General features: G+C 51.0%; 3 protein-coding genes across 3 annotated transcripts; 2 read left to right on the forward strand and 1 right to left on the reverse strand.

The window, feature by feature from the left end:
- The first annotated feature begins 64 nt into the window (after positions 1 to 64).
- Positions 65 to 2,226, forward strand: C8Q69DRAFT_448926 (nicotinate-nucleotide pyrophosphorylase). Its single transcript, XM_028629328.1, has 3 exons — positions 65 to 605; positions 923 to 978; positions 1,062 to 2,226. Exons 1-3 carry the CDS (start codon positions 450 to 452, stop codon positions 1,780 to 1,782), a joined length of 933 nt encoding a protein of 310 aa, XP_028488495.1. The 5' UTR covers positions 65 to 449; the 3' UTR covers positions 1,783 to 2,226.
- A 6,997-nt stretch (positions 2,227 to 9,223) lies between these two features.
- On the reverse strand, positions 9,224 to 13,605 carry C8Q69DRAFT_439972 (hypothetical protein; the record flags this gene model as incomplete). The annotated part of the gene is made up of 2 exons (XM_028628609.1): positions 9,224 to 11,112; positions 11,163 to 13,605. 2 exons carry the CDS (start codon positions 13,603 to 13,605, stop codon positions 9,224 to 9,226), a joined length of 4,332 nt encoding a protein of 1,443 aa, XP_028488496.1.
- A 1,626-nt stretch (positions 13,606 to 15,231) lies between these two features.
- On the forward strand, positions 15,232 to 17,399 carry C8Q69DRAFT_448931 (UNC-50 family-domain-containing protein). The gene is made up of 5 exons (XM_028629329.1): positions 15,232 to 15,607; positions 15,640 to 15,911; positions 16,002 to 16,105; positions 16,297 to 16,634; positions 16,719 to 17,399. Exons 1-5 carry the CDS (start codon positions 15,599 to 15,601, stop codon positions 17,028 to 17,030), a joined length of 1,035 nt encoding a protein of 344 aa, XP_028488497.1. The 5' UTR covers positions 15,232 to 15,598; the 3' UTR covers positions 17,031 to 17,399.
- Positions 17,400 to 17,482: the final 83 nt, after the last annotated feature.

Below are 17,482 nucleotides of genomic sequence, written 5' to 3' on the forward strand. Positions count from 1 at the left end.
CACATGACGGGCAGAAAGTTCAGTAATTAATTAATTACTTAGGAAATTAAGTCAAATCAAGGAAAAAAAGACATACCATAGACAATAATCATTTTCAACTTCACTCTTGTCGTGATAGTCCATCAAGATTCAAAAACAAACCGATTGTTGTCCGGCAGTGCACGTCTCCTAGTGAGCCCACCGTCAGATCACTTTTCCCTCCCTTTGCCCGGCGATATCTCGCTCCGCGTTTCGATCTCACGGACGATCTCCTCTAGATTGAAACACAGAAAAACAGTGAGAACTTCTGGAACGTCCCAAGACCCCAGACGAACGCTCTCGGTTTCCCTTTCCAGTTATACTCTCCGACCCCCTTCTGGGGACCCTCTTGTGCTCGTTTTCCCCTGACACGAAGTTGAAGAAAAGAGAACCAAAGAAGAAAAAAATCCGATTTTAAGCTATCAGGTACCATGGCGTCATCCCACGGGGAGCTCCGACATCTGCTGCCCGAGTCTTACAAGCGTCTCATTGCTTCTTGGCTCGAGGAGGATTGTCCCAGCTTCGACTATGGTGGTTTCGTCGTTGGCGAGTCGGAGGGTGAGGCTCGACTTTTGGGGAAGAGTAAGGTACGATTTGATGAGTTGAGTTGATTTATTCTATTCGATGAGCTTTTATTAGCAGGACATCCAGTCTACACTTGCATTGATAACATTCAAGAGATTCAATTGGCGAGTGCACTGTCGCATACAATATAATGTCTCTTTCTCAGAGCTGTTACCCCTCCTCCCGCAATCTACCCCGCTTGACGTTTGAATAATACTATCGCGGCTCCCTTGGATATGCATGAACAACACAGTATTTGTTTAACGTTATTTTCACACGCTGCATGAGATTTTTTCTACCTGTCTCGTGTACCCTGCTGATCTGGCAATCCGGAACGTAGGGCGTCGTCGCCGGTGTGCCCTTTTTCGAGGAGGTCTTTAAGCAGTTGGGCTGCACGTGAGTCAAGCCCATCCAGCCGGGTCATGAGGGGATGTATATCGTTTATCTCTTGCACACATGCTAAGATTGCCCAATATCAGCGTCGAATGGCACGTCAAAGAAGGTGAGACCATCGAACCGATCAGACAATGCGCCACCGTCCGAGGACCAATCCGCAAGATCCTCCTCGGTGAGCGAGTCGCGCTGAACATCCTCGCCCGCTGCTCTGGCATCGCGACCAAGAGCTCTTCTCTGGTTAACGCCCTCCGATCCCATGGCTGGAAGGGAACGTTGGCCGGTACGCGCAAAACTACCCCGGGTTTCCGCGTCGTCGAGAAGTATGGCATTCTTGTCGGAGGTGCCGATCCGCACCGTCATGACCTCAGCTCCATGACTATGCTGAAGGACAACCATGTCTGGGCTTGCGCCAACAAGAGCGGCTCCACAAAGTCGATCGAGTCTATCGCAAGCGCCATTCCTGTTGCCGTCGACGCGGCCAAAGCCGCAGGTGGCTTCGCGACCAAAGTCGAGGTTGAGTGCCGCAGTATCGAGGAAGCCAATGCCGCCATTGGCGCTGGCGCCGACGTGATCATGCTAGACAACTTCACACCCGAAGGCGTGCGTGAAGTCGCGAAACAACTGAAGACCGAATGGGCCAGCAAGGGCAAGCCCCCGGGAACGTTCCTGATCGAAGTCAGCGGCGGGTTGACTGAGAGCAACGCAGCCACATATGCTTCTGACGATGTTGATATTCTGTCCACTAGCTCGATTCACCAGGGCACAGGAATCGTGGACTTCTCATTGAAGGTTTCCTTGCGATAGGTTCAGATGGTCTACGGTCATATCATCATCTTTCTTTTCGCACGCAATACCTAGGGAAAGGATCTCTGCGAATAAACTGGAACAAGCTATGCTTACCAAGAGTACGAAATTCGTGCAGCCATGGTGTAGCCAAAGAGGAACAACTGGCCATATATAAAGAGCAGCAAGTCTAAGCAAAGATGTAAATACTAACTATGAAAAAGAACTATTCATTGCAGAACATTCATGAGTCTATTGCTGATTTCACCTCGCGCTCATTCCCTACATTACAAATCAAGACAGAGAGTCTAATCTTTCTAACTTCTGACTTTTCTATAATAATTCGAAGTTTCTCTGGTGTAGAGTAAATATTTACAGCAATGCTGCACGTCTACATCCGTCGCACATCTCTCTCCCCACCATATCAACTCAGAAATGATACCAGGCCATCTCACAGAATCTCTCACACTCTCTCATGGGTATTATATCCCAATACTTTTCGTCATAATTGCTGGGGACATTATTAATATCTATCAACCCCATTATCGATATATTCTACTATAGAATAGTGTTCCGCTGGATGTTCCGCTGGATACTCCGCTTCTCGCGGCGGAACTTTATACGCCAAGAAAGTCTCCCGCATCGTGGGAATCGGAAGGCATCCCAAGATTAGTCTGGGTGTTAGTATGGAGCAGTTCTTTCTCTCTCTCTATCTCCCTCTCTCGCTCTCTCCACTCTAGTGTCAACGTGGTTGAAGATATTTGGAGTCTTGGGCGTTCCCGCGTCCCCGCCCATGTCTCTCTAATATGTAGAACAAAGTTATCAGATATATCGCAGTAACCACGGGCTAGTAGGAAAGGATAAACCTGAAAATGCAGATGGAAAACGAGCCTAGGATTTGAATTTTAACTTTACAAATCAAAAGTATTGAATGTGATGCATATATTAATATACCGTATCATCCTATCCATCGTATCTTCTGAATCACCGTGTAATTCTCTACCCCGACCCTTGCCATAAAAAGCATACCCCGAAAGATAGAACAATGCCAAAAGATATCACAGCAAACCGTAACACCAGCTTCAATGATCAATATTGAATAAAGGGGGAATATCGAAGTCATTTATAATACAACAAATAACAAAGCCCGAACCCATGATAAAGCAACCATGCCAGGTACATTTAAAACCATAGAATGCTGATAAACACACGCTCGAGGGATATATATATATGGAAAATTAGAATCTGATACTGAGATATCGTAACCCGAAACCCGCTGGGATGAACAGAGAGGCATCAACATTCAGACCAGAACCAGCAACTTAAACCTCAATGTCGACGCATATGCCGGTCCCTTCAGACTCGCTGTGGTCGTCGCTCCCGTGGAGGATATCCTCGGAGTCATCGTCTTCGTCCGTATGAGTCCTCGCCCGCGGTGTGATTTCACGGCGGGTCCTACTGCGAGTCGAACTGCGAGTTCGACGGATATCCTCTTCGGAAGACGCGCGGATCCGTGAGGCTTCTCTTCGCATCCGCTCTTTCTCCAGACGAGCTCGAAGCTCTTCGTTCTCTGCGTTGCGCTCCTCAAGGCGCTTGCGGGCCCCCTCACGGTCGAGCAGACGTGCCTCTCTTTCAGCCTTAAGCCTTCGTTCCAGCTCGCGAAGTCTTTGGATCCATTTCTCCAGACCAGGTTCGCTCAAACCCTGACTTTGGCCTCCGGAGTCCTTGTTGACCAATGTCGTGGCTGATGAAAAATTCGATGGCTGAGGGATGCCTGTCGAACTCCTAGTCAGAGGCCTGTCGAACCGCGGCGGCGCAAGAGCCTCTACGTCAGTAGTGGAATGATGGCGGACCAACGAGGACTGAATATGGTTCCTGCTGGTATCGCGAGGACTGGATCGGTCCGAGCCTTGTCCTGCCCCAGCAGTCGTAGCAACGGCCGCAGCAGAAGTTGACGTGCGGGACTTGGAGTGTGACTGAAGGAGGTTGAGCTCTGCCTTAAGCAGTCGGTTCTCGCCTCTGAGCTTAGATACCTCGGGAGAGGCACTTCCTGAATTGGACCTTTGGTGCTGACGACTGCGCATACCCCTCACCGATTCTTCCAGCCGCTCGAGCCTCTTCATCTTCTGCACAAAATTGTGCTCGAGGGTCTGGTACTGCTTCGTAAGATCGCGGTCAATGGACTTAATGCGGTTCTTGAATCCAGCAATGTTGATCTCGAGCGTCTTGGCAGCCATGAGCAGATTCTTGCTGAATCCAGGCCAGAAGAGGATGTTACCAATTACCTCCTGGCTAGGTAGATTGCCATTGATGAGGCTGTGCGAATGTGACCAGTCGGGACCACACATCGAAGAGAGTTGTTTCCACAGAGTCAAGAACACGGTGTTGCGTTCATTTAACTGCTCCTTGAACGAATGCTCAATGGCGGCGAAGCGTTTGCGATCCTGGCTCCGTGCGGCTTCAAGCTCCGAGATCCGCGAATTGCTCTGAGATATCGTGCGCGAAGCTTGCTGATGAGACTTGAGAGATTGCTCCCAAGAATGCTTGTCAGCACGACGAGCGTGCCGCTCACGCTCCAAGAGGTCTGCAAGCTTGCGGGACTCGAGTCCCTGACTCTCCAGGAGAGCATCGCGGTGTTTAAGGAGCGTCTCCTTCTCGTCGAGCTTCGTCCGGATACTCTCCAGTTCAAGAGTGGTCGAATCCAGCTCTTTCTGCAGCTTGAAGATGTTGTTGATCAGACTCGACCTGGTTCCGTCAAGGTCGCCGAGGGCTTCGCGAAGATTATTCTCCAACTCCATGAGGCGATCCTTCCATGTGTTCGCCTCGACTTCGCGCGCGGAGAGATTCTTCCTGAGCTTCCGAATCTCCTCCTTGGAAGTTGACACCTCCTGGTTCAGTTCGTTCATGATTCTCTGTTCCTCCTGCTTCTCCTTGCTTCCGACAACTTCACGTTGATGTCTCTCCTCCGCCAGGCGTTGTTCGAGCTCCCTGGCCTTGTCCTTCTCGCTGTGCAGGCTTATTTGGCATGTCTTCAGCTCGGATTCGAGATCACTGATCCTGATCTTGTCGCCGTCCTGCTCTTCACGGAGGAAAGCAATCTCGTTCTGGCTCGACTCGATCTGGACAGTCAGTCTCTGCACCTTGTCATTCGACTCGAATAGACTCTTCTCAAGAGACTCAATCTCCCTGTTGGCATCATCCAGCTCCCGCTGAACCGCCTTGTACTTCTGGAGGTTGTTCTGCGCGTCTTCTTCAAGCCTGATAATGCCTTCGCTCGCTGACCGCATCTCAGCTTGCAGTGCATTCAAATTCTCCTCCTGGTTCCTCAGTTCGACCTCAAGGCGCTGACACTCGTCGATCCGTTGCTCCAACTCTTCTCCCAAGGCATCCAACTCCTCCTGTGCCTCTGCCCGCAGATCTTCCAAATCAGCTTCGCGCTGCTCCGCAATCTGGTAGGCCTGATCGCGCTCCTGCTGGAGAGTTTGGATTTCCTCCTCAGCCTGCTCCATATCGATTTGATACCCTTTATCGAGAGCCTCCAGCTCAGCCTCTGCATCATCCAGCTGAGCCCTGACGTTCTGGTTTTCGAGTTTCAATGCAGAAACCTGATCGCGGAGTTCACCGTTTTTTATTTCCAACGTTTCCGTATCACCGCCTGGAATATCATTGTCACTAGGGTGCGACGAAGATCTCCCCTGGGCTCGGGACGCCGAGCGTTCAAATATACTGTCTCCAGCAATGGACCGACCATCACGGCGCGACCCTAGCTTCAGCTCTTCAATTTCCTGATAGAGACGTTCTTTCTCCCGGTTCCGTGAGGTCAGCATCGATGTCTGTGCGCTGACTTCTCTCCGTAACTCTGCATTTTCTTGCCTCAGCAACTCCAGCTCCGCAAGGGCGTTAGTTGTCGAACCGGCACTGCGCTCGACATCGCGTTCAGAGCCTGTGGAGTAAGAAATGACGGAACCAGTTCCGGTGCGTCGAAGTCCCCGAGCCGGTCGTCCAGAAATAGCGTCGGCTTTCATGCGTAAGACTTCGTCTCTGAGCCTCCTATTTTCATCCTCGGCCTGTTCACGTGCAGCCGTTTCGGCATCAAGCATATCTTTCCACATGTCCTGGATAGCAGGGTCAGCATCAGAGTATATACGATATCGTTATAGTAATGGCAACTGACCCTTTCCTCTCGAGCACCAGCATCTGAATCGACTTGTCTGCCCTCACCCAGAGACTTAACTATTTCTGCCAGCCGTCTCTTCTCGCTTTCCCTTGCAATGCTCTCGGCTCTAAGCCTCTCGATCTCGAGCTCATACGTTTCCATCCTTTCTCTGAGGTAGATGATCTCTTCCTCAGCCGGCGCACGGTTCTCATCATCGGACACCTCAGGATCATTGTTGACGACCGAGTCTTTGTCAGAAGTGTGCTCGCGGTCCTTAATTTCCTTCTCCAAGTCACGGATTCTCCTTCGCAGACTCTGATTATCTTTTTGTAGCTTCAATTTGTCAGACTTAAGCTCAACGTTCTCAGAAATCATCTCCTTGATGCCCTCCTCGGAGCGCTTATTGAGAGCCTCATTGAGGAAGTGAATCCGCATCTTGAGATCAAAATTCTCCTTCGAGAGCCTGTCGATCGTGCTGCTCTGCTCTTTCAAAGTCATGCCCCTACCGCTTCTTCCAAAAGCAGGCGTAGGGGCACCAGGGTTCTTATCCGGAGACACTCTGCCCCCTTTACTTTCACGAAATTGCCTCACTGCAGTGCTCGGTGGTCGTAGATCTCTAGACTCTGCAAAGGCAGTGTCCGGACCAAAGTCCTGAGGTGCGGCCTTGGGTGTCACCGGTTCCGATATCTCATTCTTGGGATCTTTTACAGAGGATTGCGGTGATGGATTCTCTTCCTCGAGAGTGTGTAGACCGCCATCCGATACGCCGCTGGCAGCTCTCTTTTCCAACAACGAGTTTTCCTCACTGTATCCTGAGACTCCAGAGGCCATGCTGCCTAAGCTAACGGTTCGAGCCAAGTCCTTTCTTCCTCGAGCTTGTAGATCGTCGTTATGGCCAGGTACGGCGCCTCCTGACTGAAGCGCATAGTCCATTCCCATTGTTGCATCGCTGTTCGTGTCGGTATTGGTGCTGGTAACAGACGAATAGGAGAATCGATGCGTAGATTGACGACTTGTCAAGAACTTGGGTCTGTTGCGCCTCCTATCAACCACGGAGCCTGATGCACTGAGACTATCCCCTTCGTCGCCGCTTTTATTACTGAATAATCGGGGCCCAGGCGACAAGCTCCTCCCTAATGATCTGTTCCTCGCTGTTGGGTCTAGATGATCTTCGGGACTCAGGAGGGGCGATCCAATGGCCGATCGATCTGGCGCATCATCGTTGGTCTCAGTGTTCTTCGAAGCGGTAGACAGGACCCTAGCAACAGCTCTGCTGGCGGCAGCCGTTGTAGGTGACGACGTGATCGTCTCCAAGGATGTAGTATTGCCTTCATAAGGGCTGGGTGTAGCCTCCAGATCTGTAGTCTCATGTCCATCATGTTCTTCAGATGCTGCCCATCCCTGCTCCGCACCATTTCCTTCGTGTAATTCGACCCTGGCCGCAGGTGACGAGTGCACCCGGCTCGTATCTAAAGGGCTCGTTCCAGCATCGCCCGTCACTCCAACCAGGTAGGTATCATCCGCGCCGACACTGGATCCCGGCGCAGCCATTCCCACCGTCGAGGGCTCTGGTAGAAAGCTCGATTCCATCTCCATGAGTTTTCTTCGCATCTCCCTCTCCTCCATCAATGTCTGATTGTTCTGGTGATCGTGGTCATCGTCCCGCGACGGAGAGAAGACACTGCTGCTGTCGTCGTGATCCATCGTGAGCGAGGGAAGCGGGAGAGAGGTTGTGCTATCATCATGCGTCGCATACTCCGCTGTCACACGGTCGTCTGTATGCTCGTTAGCGGTGTTGGATTCCCTGACGTCGCCGGTTTCCCCTTTGGCCGCAGCGTCGGTGGGATCCTGACCATGGTCCTCCCCTCGCGGCTCCTCCGCCATCTAGTAGGAATTTGAGCCGTTCGTCGTCGTCGTTTCGAGTACTATTTCGTCTCGCGCGGGGAGAAAACGGCGACGAGTCCTGTCCGCGTTGAAACCGCAAGGTAACACGAGGACCTTCTTTTGCGTTGTGTAGGAAACGTAATAATCGGAGAGCCTCTAGTAGTCCATGTAAATTCGCTATTATTGTTTTAGCCCTGCTTCGGTTTGATCACCCTGGTTTTGGTTTGGCGCAGACACTGCTCGGACTCCGTCGATATGGTGACGGCACCCCGAGATTATTGTTTTGTTTCTCCACACCCCTAGCCTAGCCAACTTTGTTCCCACCTGCAGGAGGACCGAGCTGGTCTAGTGTGGCAGAATAATGGCGACGGTGTGTTTGGGAGAGAAATGACTTCAGTAGAGTTCAGGACCGGCGGGAAAGAAAGTCCGTATATTCATCTGACGATAGCTGTAGACGGGGAGATCATTGTTCAATTATTATGGATTGATTGATCGATCAGTTATTGATGAGGGCAGGGGTGGGAAGAGAAGCATAAGAAAACAGTGTCGGTGCGGTCTGAGTTGAACGGGAGATCGACTGTTATTATTGCAGATCTTCTTTCTGGCCTGATAAGAGATGGGGAAAGAGAGCAGAGATGCATGCATGGATGGGAGAATCCAGTCTCTGATGTGTTGTGCATTCGACAGTCTCTTGATGGTTAACTAGAGAGTAGGATTATTATTTACATTCGGTCCGGGTCCCGTGGTTCTTCCCCGATCGGGCAGCGCTTATCCCCACGGCCATGGCTCCGCAGAAAGACTTTACTACCACGCCTTCCCTGTCGCATCATCACAATGCCACAGCCTACATCAACAAACGGGCCTAACCATGGTCTATGTGTATTAATACTACAGGGAGTGTAGACAGAAAGGCGCTGAGCTTGAAATTAGTCGTATATATTATATGAAAAGCTATCGTTAACCCGTCATACGATTTCATCAAGTCCCATCCCGCACAAACAGAGAAACAGACACGAGACTCCTGTAGCCCCAGTCCCAGAAGCCCACAAGTAATCAGAGAACCAACAAGTATAGAGCAGAAGACCCGTCACAGGCCACAGCCGCCTAGCTAGACGATCTGACGGTGATAAGTCGGACTAGAAAAGAATAAGAGAAAAGGAGGGATGGAGAAAAGGCTTTTTCTGAACAGATCGTGCGACGACGCAGACATAGCAGAGCTCATGGACAATGATTAAAATGGATGAGGGATATCTGAAAACGCCCGACACTGTAACATAAACAGGAAAGGTATCCATATGAAAAAGAAATGCAGGTGAGCCCTGGGGCTAGTATAACGCTGACAGGCTGAGCATATATCCGACGAAGGGACCTATGGTTAAAGAGGCAGTCGTTTAGAGGTGCAGAAAGATGGTTATTTTGCAGCTAAGCAGCGACAGAGACCTCCTCGGGCGCTTCAGCAGAAGCGACTTCCTCTTCTTTGGGGTCTTCTCGCTCTGCATAGATCTTCGCTTTTTGAGCCTGCGCGTATCGCAAACAATCGATATACGTCCGGAATTTGACAATCTCCCGCAATAGATAAGAAGACTTCCGCTCCCAGTTAGCCATGGCTTTGGCCGCGTTGGGATGTTTGGGAGAGAAGGCCAGGATCATCGCCGGCCTTAGCTCGTTGTGTTTCTGCAACTCGGCTTCCACATTCTTGACATAATTCTGAAGAGCCTTGAGCTGTTCTTCCTCCGGAAGATTCGAGGCAACCATGCTTTGCTGAGGAGGCGCCCAATCGCTGATCATTACTCGATCAGCAGGGAGCTTCGGTCGCACACCTTGCTGGTCGATGGAGCTCCGAATAGAGCTTTGGAGACTCGGGCGCGCGGCTCCAGCCGAGCCTGGTGGTGACCTCGTATCTGCGTGGATCACAGCACTGTTGATGACCGAATCACTCCAGCCGTACTCGATGTTACTGACTCCTCCAATGAGCGGTTCCTTAGACAGTCTCGCGCTCCAATAGTTGGCCGTTGTGACAAACTCTTTCACAATCTCGGGCGTGCCGGCCTGGAACAAGTGCACCGCACCAGTCGGCAAGCTCAGAGCCCATACATGTGGTCTCGACTTTGAATACCCAGGCGGAGGCAAGGCACTGGCAATGGTCTGCCGAAGAAGAAACTTCCATACTTCCTCCGCATTTTCCATCCAGTTGCCCCCGCCAACGATGCCACCACCGTTCCTCGTCTTCTTCTGCCTCATGGACTTTGTAGAAGCATTGAACGAGAACAGGCGCATCCATCCTTGCTGGATGACGGCGAAACACTCGTTCCAGTTGCGATCCTTGGCCTTCTTGTCGACAGCGTCCAAATGGTGCTTGTGCTTGAGGCTGCCTTCCTTGGCCCATGGAGCGCCTGCGAGTTCCAGTGTCTCATCCTCCAGCAGAGGCGTCGTTCGAGGGAATTCTTCAATGCTAGTTATAGACTTCGAAGAGTCTTCGCGGATTATTGCTTGACTGAGGGCATTTGCGAATCCGATCGACTGCTGATACTCGCCTCGCGGATAATCTGAACCGAGGGAATCAACAGACATGGAGGTCAACGTCTTGCCCAAAGAATACTTACTCCACGTACTTGATGCAGAAGGGCTCCAGAAGGAAGACTGGTCATCCAGACTAGTGCGACTACCCATCGCAGAGTTGGGGTACAGTCCCCTCCGCCCCGAGCGCGGTTTCGACGACGGCCAGCGGGCAGTTGCAGAGCGCGAGTCTACGGAACGCCCCCGCGAGGAAGGGTAAATGTCAGATCCGCTCTTGCTCAGCGTGCTAGGAGTCCTGCGAAGTCCTTGGCTATTCGGTCCTAGGAAGTTATTGGATTGATCACTCTCAGGATCTGCGCCATACAGCGGGAGCCTGTGCTTCTGGATGGAGCTGTAGAAGTCCTTCAAGACAGCCTCGACCTGCACTTCCCATGCTCTCATGGTGCCGGTAAAAGGCACATTGACCAGTGGGCCGGGATCAATGTTTGACGTTGTGGAAGCACTCGGCCGCAACGTCAGCATTACTTTCGAAGCTCTCTTGTCCGAGATGTCCATGTCGGATCCCGCATCGGATTTGGTTGATAGACCTGACTCAGAAAAGGGAAGTGGGACTCTGCTCTTGGTGCTGGCACGAATGGTATCGAAACTATCTGGCGCTGCATCCATCGCCACTCGATGAATAGTGGGCATAGTATTTCTAACAAACTGGGCTTTGGTCATTTTCTGCTCGATGTCCGCAACATGGAGATCCGTATTCAAAAGAAGCAGAGAATAACAGATAGTGTGAACAACATCTGCTCTGCGTCAGTATGCACCCAGGTAAGAAGTAGTAGGCTGCACTTACCAGGGGCCTTAAAGCCGTGGTACGGGTTACATTCGCACCACCTAGAAGAAAATGCGTCCAGGACTCTATCAACTTGCTGGGTTTCACCTTTCAGTGTCGTCCGCGTGCACAAGCTGCGCAGGGCCGAGAGAATATTCATGTCGGACCAATCATAGAGCTCCATATAGGCCTTCCGGACCATAGAACGGTCAGGGTGTCCTAACCAAGCTGCGGCAGGCTCATTACCCGTGATCCTGTCTTGGTTATCGAACACCTTCTGGGCAATTTCATAATCTGCCGGAGATGGTTTGCCGTCGGGTGTGCTCTCTTCTGCCGTTGCATCAAGAGGGGAAGTTGGTTTGGACTTGGGGTCCTCCGAAATCACAGGAGTGTTTGATGCCGTGACATAGTTTGATACGTCTGACATGGACGCCCTAGAAGAGTCGCCAAGCACATCAATGGATAGAGGAGCTCCGGTGGGCTCGTCTGGTCTTTCCGCAAAGGAGCCAAGATCATGCTGTACCGAAGAGCGCCTTTCCTCGTCGTCCGCAGGAGCGACAGTCGGCTGTTTGGCCACGGAGACTGTTTTCCCAACGGATACCCCATTCAGGAAGCTCTCCCGGCTTTGCAACATGTTTGGAGGTAGAGGGACATCCACCGAGGCATTGAACATATGCCCAGGAGCCACGGGGCTTGTGCTGGGTCTCCGGGGCTTGTCTTCACCAGTACATCCGGACTTATCATTCAAGTCCTCGTTTCCACTGCTCTCATGGAGGAACGAGTCGAGAGGTTCGCGATTTTGGAAGTCAAGATTTAGACTATATTTCGTTCTCAACACAGGGCCCTTGGTAGCAGAAGCACTGGCTCGCTGAGCACCACGAGCGTTTTGCGTCCGCATATCAGTTGCAACGTCACCGCCTGTACTGTCCGCAAGAAACTCTTCCTCGGAATCAGTCTTACCACCAGGTACGGCCGACGAACCGTCGATCAAGTAAGGATCCAGCGTCTTCCGCAGATCGTTCGCCACGCTTGGTTCCCCTCGACTTTGTTCCGAAAGTTTCAATGCATTCTGCGGGAGAGAGCCAGCCGGTAGAGGGACATCGGCCACTGACTTCTTCCGGCGACGGAAGAATGATGGCTTCTTGTTAATCACCTGTTGGCCGGTCTCGCGAGTGGGGGTGTTTCCCGTAGAGGGTTGTTTCGAGTTCTGTTTCCATCCTTTGTTGACCGCAGCAGCGGGGTTGAGATCCCTTGGCTCGCTCTCCTGCTGAGATCCCGGACTCTCGACCGTGTATGGGTTGTCATACTGTGCCGAGATTAGATTCTTGGACGACCCGAAAACACGCCGGAAGAAACCCGGTCGTTCCTTGGTTGGAGCCGGATCTACAGGCGGTATACACGGCTTGTTATACGAGATTGTTGGACTAGGAGCAGGCGGGTTGGCGTAAGCATCAGGTATAGGCGGCGGAGGCTCTCGTAAAGCCTCCTGGAAAGACTTGAAGTCGTTATCACGGGCTTTCACACTGGGGGTCCCCACAGCTTCCGCGCGGCCCTTCTTGGTGTTGTTGCTCTTGGCTGATTTGATGCTGTTTCTACGAGACATTGCAGGTGTTCGCGGAGCCTGTGGCGGCTGAAAAGGCGCAATATCATTGCCAGGAATATCATGATTCCTCCGCGGACCGGCGGGCACTGTCGGAGTAGGAGCGGCCTCCAGATCGTCTGCTAACATCCTCTCCCCAGGCATTGATTCCGATAATGGGATGAACGGTAGCCTCGAACCGAAATCGAAGCTTGCGGATCTCCTTTGTCCAATTCGGCTACCGGCAATCATCTGCGCAAAGTCAATGTTGGATGAAGCATTACTTTTCGTACTACTTTTCCTCGCAAGATGAGACCGGCTGGTCTGAGTTCTTTCCCCAGGCAATGCAACACGTTGCGAATCGTAGACTCGACCTCGACTGTTGGTGCCATCTCCATCCCCAAGGCTATCGATTCTTTTCAATCCCGGCTGGTAATTTGAGCTGCTATTGCTCCTATGCCCTCTCGTCGACTGGCTCGACCGCCGTCCCGGGCCATCGTCCGGGGGCACGTCCGCATCGGACGACATGGACGACGAGAACGTATGACCTCGATGCCGCCCCTCCCCCAAGGCAAATTGTAGTCCCAGATTATATGGTTCGGCAGTGGACCCGAAGAAGCGGGAGTCATCTAAGAAACCCGAGCTGAATTGATCGAGGGAAAGAAGCATGTTGTCGACTATGGAAGTTCTGGTGACGTGCTTTGGCGATAACGCCAAGTCGTGGGGATCGCGCTCATCGTCCGAATCACTGTCCCTCCGGCTATCGTACATTGCAGCCTCTGGGAAAGCATCTCGTAGGGACGGTCGTCTCGTATGGCCTCGACTGGAGGACTTGTAGCGAGGGGTTCGAGGGGGGGAATCGTCCTGCTGCTGTTGCTGGTACATCTTGACGCTTCGACTTGTCCGGGTGGTGGATGGCCTCCGGGAGTACTCAGCCATTGATGGTCAGTATCGACAGATCCCGATGCAGTCTGCGAAAGATGGCCATCCAGAGTTAGAACAGAAGACCGCAGAACCAACAGAACCAAGCAAAGCAACCCAACGGTAGCCAGCAACAATCCGCAATCGGTCTCCTGGGCGTGTTCAAGGGCTGTTTGATGAAGCTCAATTGGCAGTTGAGAGGTTTCCCGTTGTACAGTACGAACGCCGGGCAGTGTGCACGACGATCACTGGGATATCGGAGACAGAGTTAAACTCCTCGTGTGAGGGTTGGCCAGGCCCATTGAGGATGCGCTTGTGAGGAAACCCAAGACGGAAATAATAAAGGGTCGTCTTGTCGATGTGAGATCGGAAGTTGGACGAGCGCAGCCCGTGCGGCGATGATAGTCGAAGCGGTTGGCCTTCCTTGCCGGCTTGAACTCTGAGACGCGAGCGATTCCAGTCGATAGGGAGCCCACTACTGGGGGAGTGTTTAGGCCGTCGTTGAGCGATCAGTGGAGGATAGGCGCAAGGGGGCGATATCCACGTTGTTCCTCCTTCAGGGGCAGCGATGCTCTCGACTGGGTTGCCAGCCGCCTCGGCGCAAAACTAGCTGGGTTTAGCTGCTGGACACTATCTATCGACGGCTTGTCCGCCTGTCAGCGTTGTTTGCTAGCATCAACTTTCAAGAAAGAATGTCTTGTTCCAGCCAGGATGATGCTGGCTGCAGTGAGGAACCCCGTCTTCCAAAGGGTAACTAGTTATCGTTCGGAGATCAAGGGGGGTCCATATCTGCCACTATCGTTGCAGCACTGAAGAACACCCATCCGAACTACTGCTGCTGTACAACAGACCGGAAGAATCATAGTCGCTCTCGAGATAATAATAATCAAGTCTGGATGTTTCACAACTGAGTTTCCCAGTTTCCCAAGTTCACCAAGACACGACCGTGTCCAAGATCTTGGTGCATCGAGAATAATAATAATTATTATGGTATTTAATAACAACCATAATTGACGACTCCTATATAATTGCTTTTTGCAACACTCCAACCAGGCTCTACTTTCTGCTCTATCTATCTAGTCTGCTTCAGTCTGGCCAGGATGCGCACTTGGTGGCGCTCTTGTCGGTGGATCGCCTGGATTAAGAACGGTTTGCTTTAGAGTAGTTATGGTACATTATTAACATTCTCAACGAGAAGAAGAATAATAATAATAAATGATGCGATGAAGAGACTTTTTGTGTACTTGAGATGTGAAAGGCCAATCAATAAACAGCCTCACATTTTCATTTTGTCTCTCGCAGTGCAGTAGTTATTCTTATATTATAATCATGACGGATGATAGGAAACACTTGTCAGTCTCCGATTGTCTTCCCGTAAGAACTGACAGCGCAAATCATCAGCGTCTCTGGATTAGAAGAAAGCTTATGAACAACACACTCGGGACACTGACTTTCTGATCTGTCTTAGGCGTGAAAAGCAAACAAGAAAAGCAATTATGATGACAATAGAATCTCGTCCAAGCAGGACATTGGAGACTTGAGTTCGATAGCGTTATCAACTAATTCCTTTACTCAAATAACTGCGCATCATTAAGATCCCGGATGGAAGAGTACTCCTGGACCAATAATAACAAACTCAAAGGAGCAGGAAGGACGATATAGACCTGACTGCTGATAAGATTCAAGTTCTCTATAAGTTGTATCTTGCGAGTAAAGTCCCTTTGGCATAGGATTTCTCAGCGATGTTGATTGATAGCCTCAAGTTGCGATGCTGCAGCTGTACACGCAAATGCTGTTACTGTACAATACAAATAGATCACATGGATCATCATATCTATTAACTATACCCTTGACAAACCTCTAAACAAAAATAAGCAGTGCTTATGGATACAGATATCCCATTGCTCGTCCTGAGTGAAATGGCAGCCAAAAACCTACTACAGTTACACTCACTGTGATGAACGCGGTGCTGGATCGACCGACTAAGTGATGAACCAGTTAGCCTCCGCGGACAACCTGCCTAACGGACCTCAGCTCATCGGCCAAACTAGCATACAGGCAACCCGAACCGTTGTACAGATCGCTCAGGACCCATTCAACTCCATTTTCTCCTCCTCACTCTCCTATATACTGAGCCATAAACTTATTCTACCTTCGTCGCAGGCGATGAACCCTCACATTTCAGTCCCGCGACAACATGGCGCCACGAGCTTCGGTGGTACCACGCCGTCGAGAGGATCCGCTGTACGAATGCCACGGTTCTTCAAGAGGTGCGCACTGGCAGTCCCCGGCCTTCATTGTTCTTGCAGACGGCTATGCGAGATTGGGAACGGTCTCTAACGCGTGTGGGTGTCCTGCAGGCTCTTCAAGTTCCCCCAGATGGACTTCGAGATGGCTATCTGGGAGATGACGTCGCTAATCATCGCGCCAAAGAAGGTCTTCAAATCCATGTATTATCATGTGAGTTTCAATCTTCCTATACGCGTACTCTCTGTCTCTCTCTTTCTCGCTATAGGACCCCATGCTAACGGCTTTCGGCCCTCTAGAAACGTACGGCCTCCTCCGAATCTATCTCGTTGTATCGTCTACGACCTTGTTAAGGTCACCAGACATAAAACAATCACAAAGCTGATACTGGATTTGGATTATATACAGAAACGAAAAACACATGGCACCGACCAGACCCGTCCTTCACCTACCTGCTCTCCTTCCTGCTCGTCTTGACCGCTCTGGCCTGGGGACTCGCATATGCGCCGTCCTTCGGCGCCATTGTCCGCATGTCGCTGCTCTTCGTCTTCGTCCACTTTATAGGGTCGTCATTACTCATTTCGACCGTGGCATATCTCTGTGTGGGACGGCTGTTTGGACCTAATGGAGCTGCCGGCAGCTTCACCGGGCTCCGGGGTAACAGATACCGCAGGCGAGGAGCAGCGCAGGGTTTATTTGCGCAGCCGGGAGAGAAAGAACAGATTGAATTTGGCTACTGTTTCGATGTATGTTTCTCCTCGACCCTTCATGATTATTCTCGGGCAAGATATCGTTTCCCATCCACTCTTGGTAACTAACCTATTGAATAGGTCGCTAACCGCGCCTTCTTCCCACTCTATCTCCACCTATATGTCGTGCAGTTCCTCCTGCTGCCCCTCTTGACATTGAACCCGACGAACTTCTTCGCCGTCTTCGTCGGAAACACACTCTATCTCTCCGCCTTCACATATTACACCTACATCACCTTCCTTGGCTACAATGCCCTACCTTTTCTCCATAACACCGAGCTTCTTCTCCTCCCGATCGTCGTTTTCGCTGTACTGTGGCTGGTGAGTCTCATCGCACGTTGGGGCGTGATCATGCCCGGCCACGCAGTGGAGGGGCTATTTCTCGGTGTCTGATTTTGATTGCTGCACGGAATAGCAATGCATTGCATCATTAATATGATATGCCTAGCGATGAATGTCATTTCCTCGAAAGGCCCATGTTGCATAGTTCCAAGAGAACATTTGTATGACAAAAGAACGTGACATTTTCTATATCTTTATTTTTTATTCTGTTGCTTGTGATATCTTTTTTTTTGGTTTTAATTTCCGGCGTTCAAGATAGAGAGCTATCTGGTCACTGTTAATGTGTGTTGCTCATGTCATGTCCTAATGCATCTTTTCGTGGCGATCCCCTATTCCCAATCTCTAGGTCTAGGCCCTCTAGTATATATCATTTACCACAGTTCTTAGGGACTATTGTAATGCAGTATTTCCTCCATTTGTACTCTGATTTTCTGCAAGAGGCTATGCATTCAATATTCGTTTAGGACAACAGTATTGATTTATTTCTATGTCTACCTTGTTCG

This window comes from Paecilomyces variotii, assembly GCF_004022145.1.
Source record: "Paecilomyces variotii strain CBS 101075 chromosome Unknown C8Q69scaffold_1, whole genome shotgun sequence".
Lineage (NCBI taxonomy): Eukaryota > Fungi > Ascomycota > Eurotiomycetes > Eurotiales > Thermoascaceae > Paecilomyces > Paecilomyces variotii.

Excerpts from the sequence above, each read along its gene's own strand:
- C8Q69DRAFT_448926 (XM_028629328.1), top strand. The coding sequence starts at position 450 with ATGGCGTCATCCCACGGGGAGCTCCGACATCTGCTGCCCGAGTCTTAC. Across the intron at positions 606-922 it reads GACTTTTGGGGAAGAGTAAG|GGCGTCGTCGCCGGTGTGCC; the intron begins GTACGATTTGAT and ends TCCGGAACGTAG. Across the intron at positions 979-1,061 it reads TTTAAGCAGTTGGGCTGCAC|CGTCGAATGGCACGTCAAAG; the intron begins GTGAGTCAAGCC and ends GCCCAATATCAG.
- C8Q69DRAFT_448931 (XM_028629329.1), top strand. Across the intron at positions 15,912-16,001 it reads ATGCCACGGTTCTTCAAGAG|GCTCTTCAAGTTCCCCCAGA; the intron begins GTGCGCACTGGC and ends GGTGTCCTGCAG. Across the intron at positions 16,106-16,296 it reads ATCCATGTATTATCATGTGA|AAACGAAAAACACATGGCAC; the intron begins GTTTCAATCTTC and ends GATTATATACAG.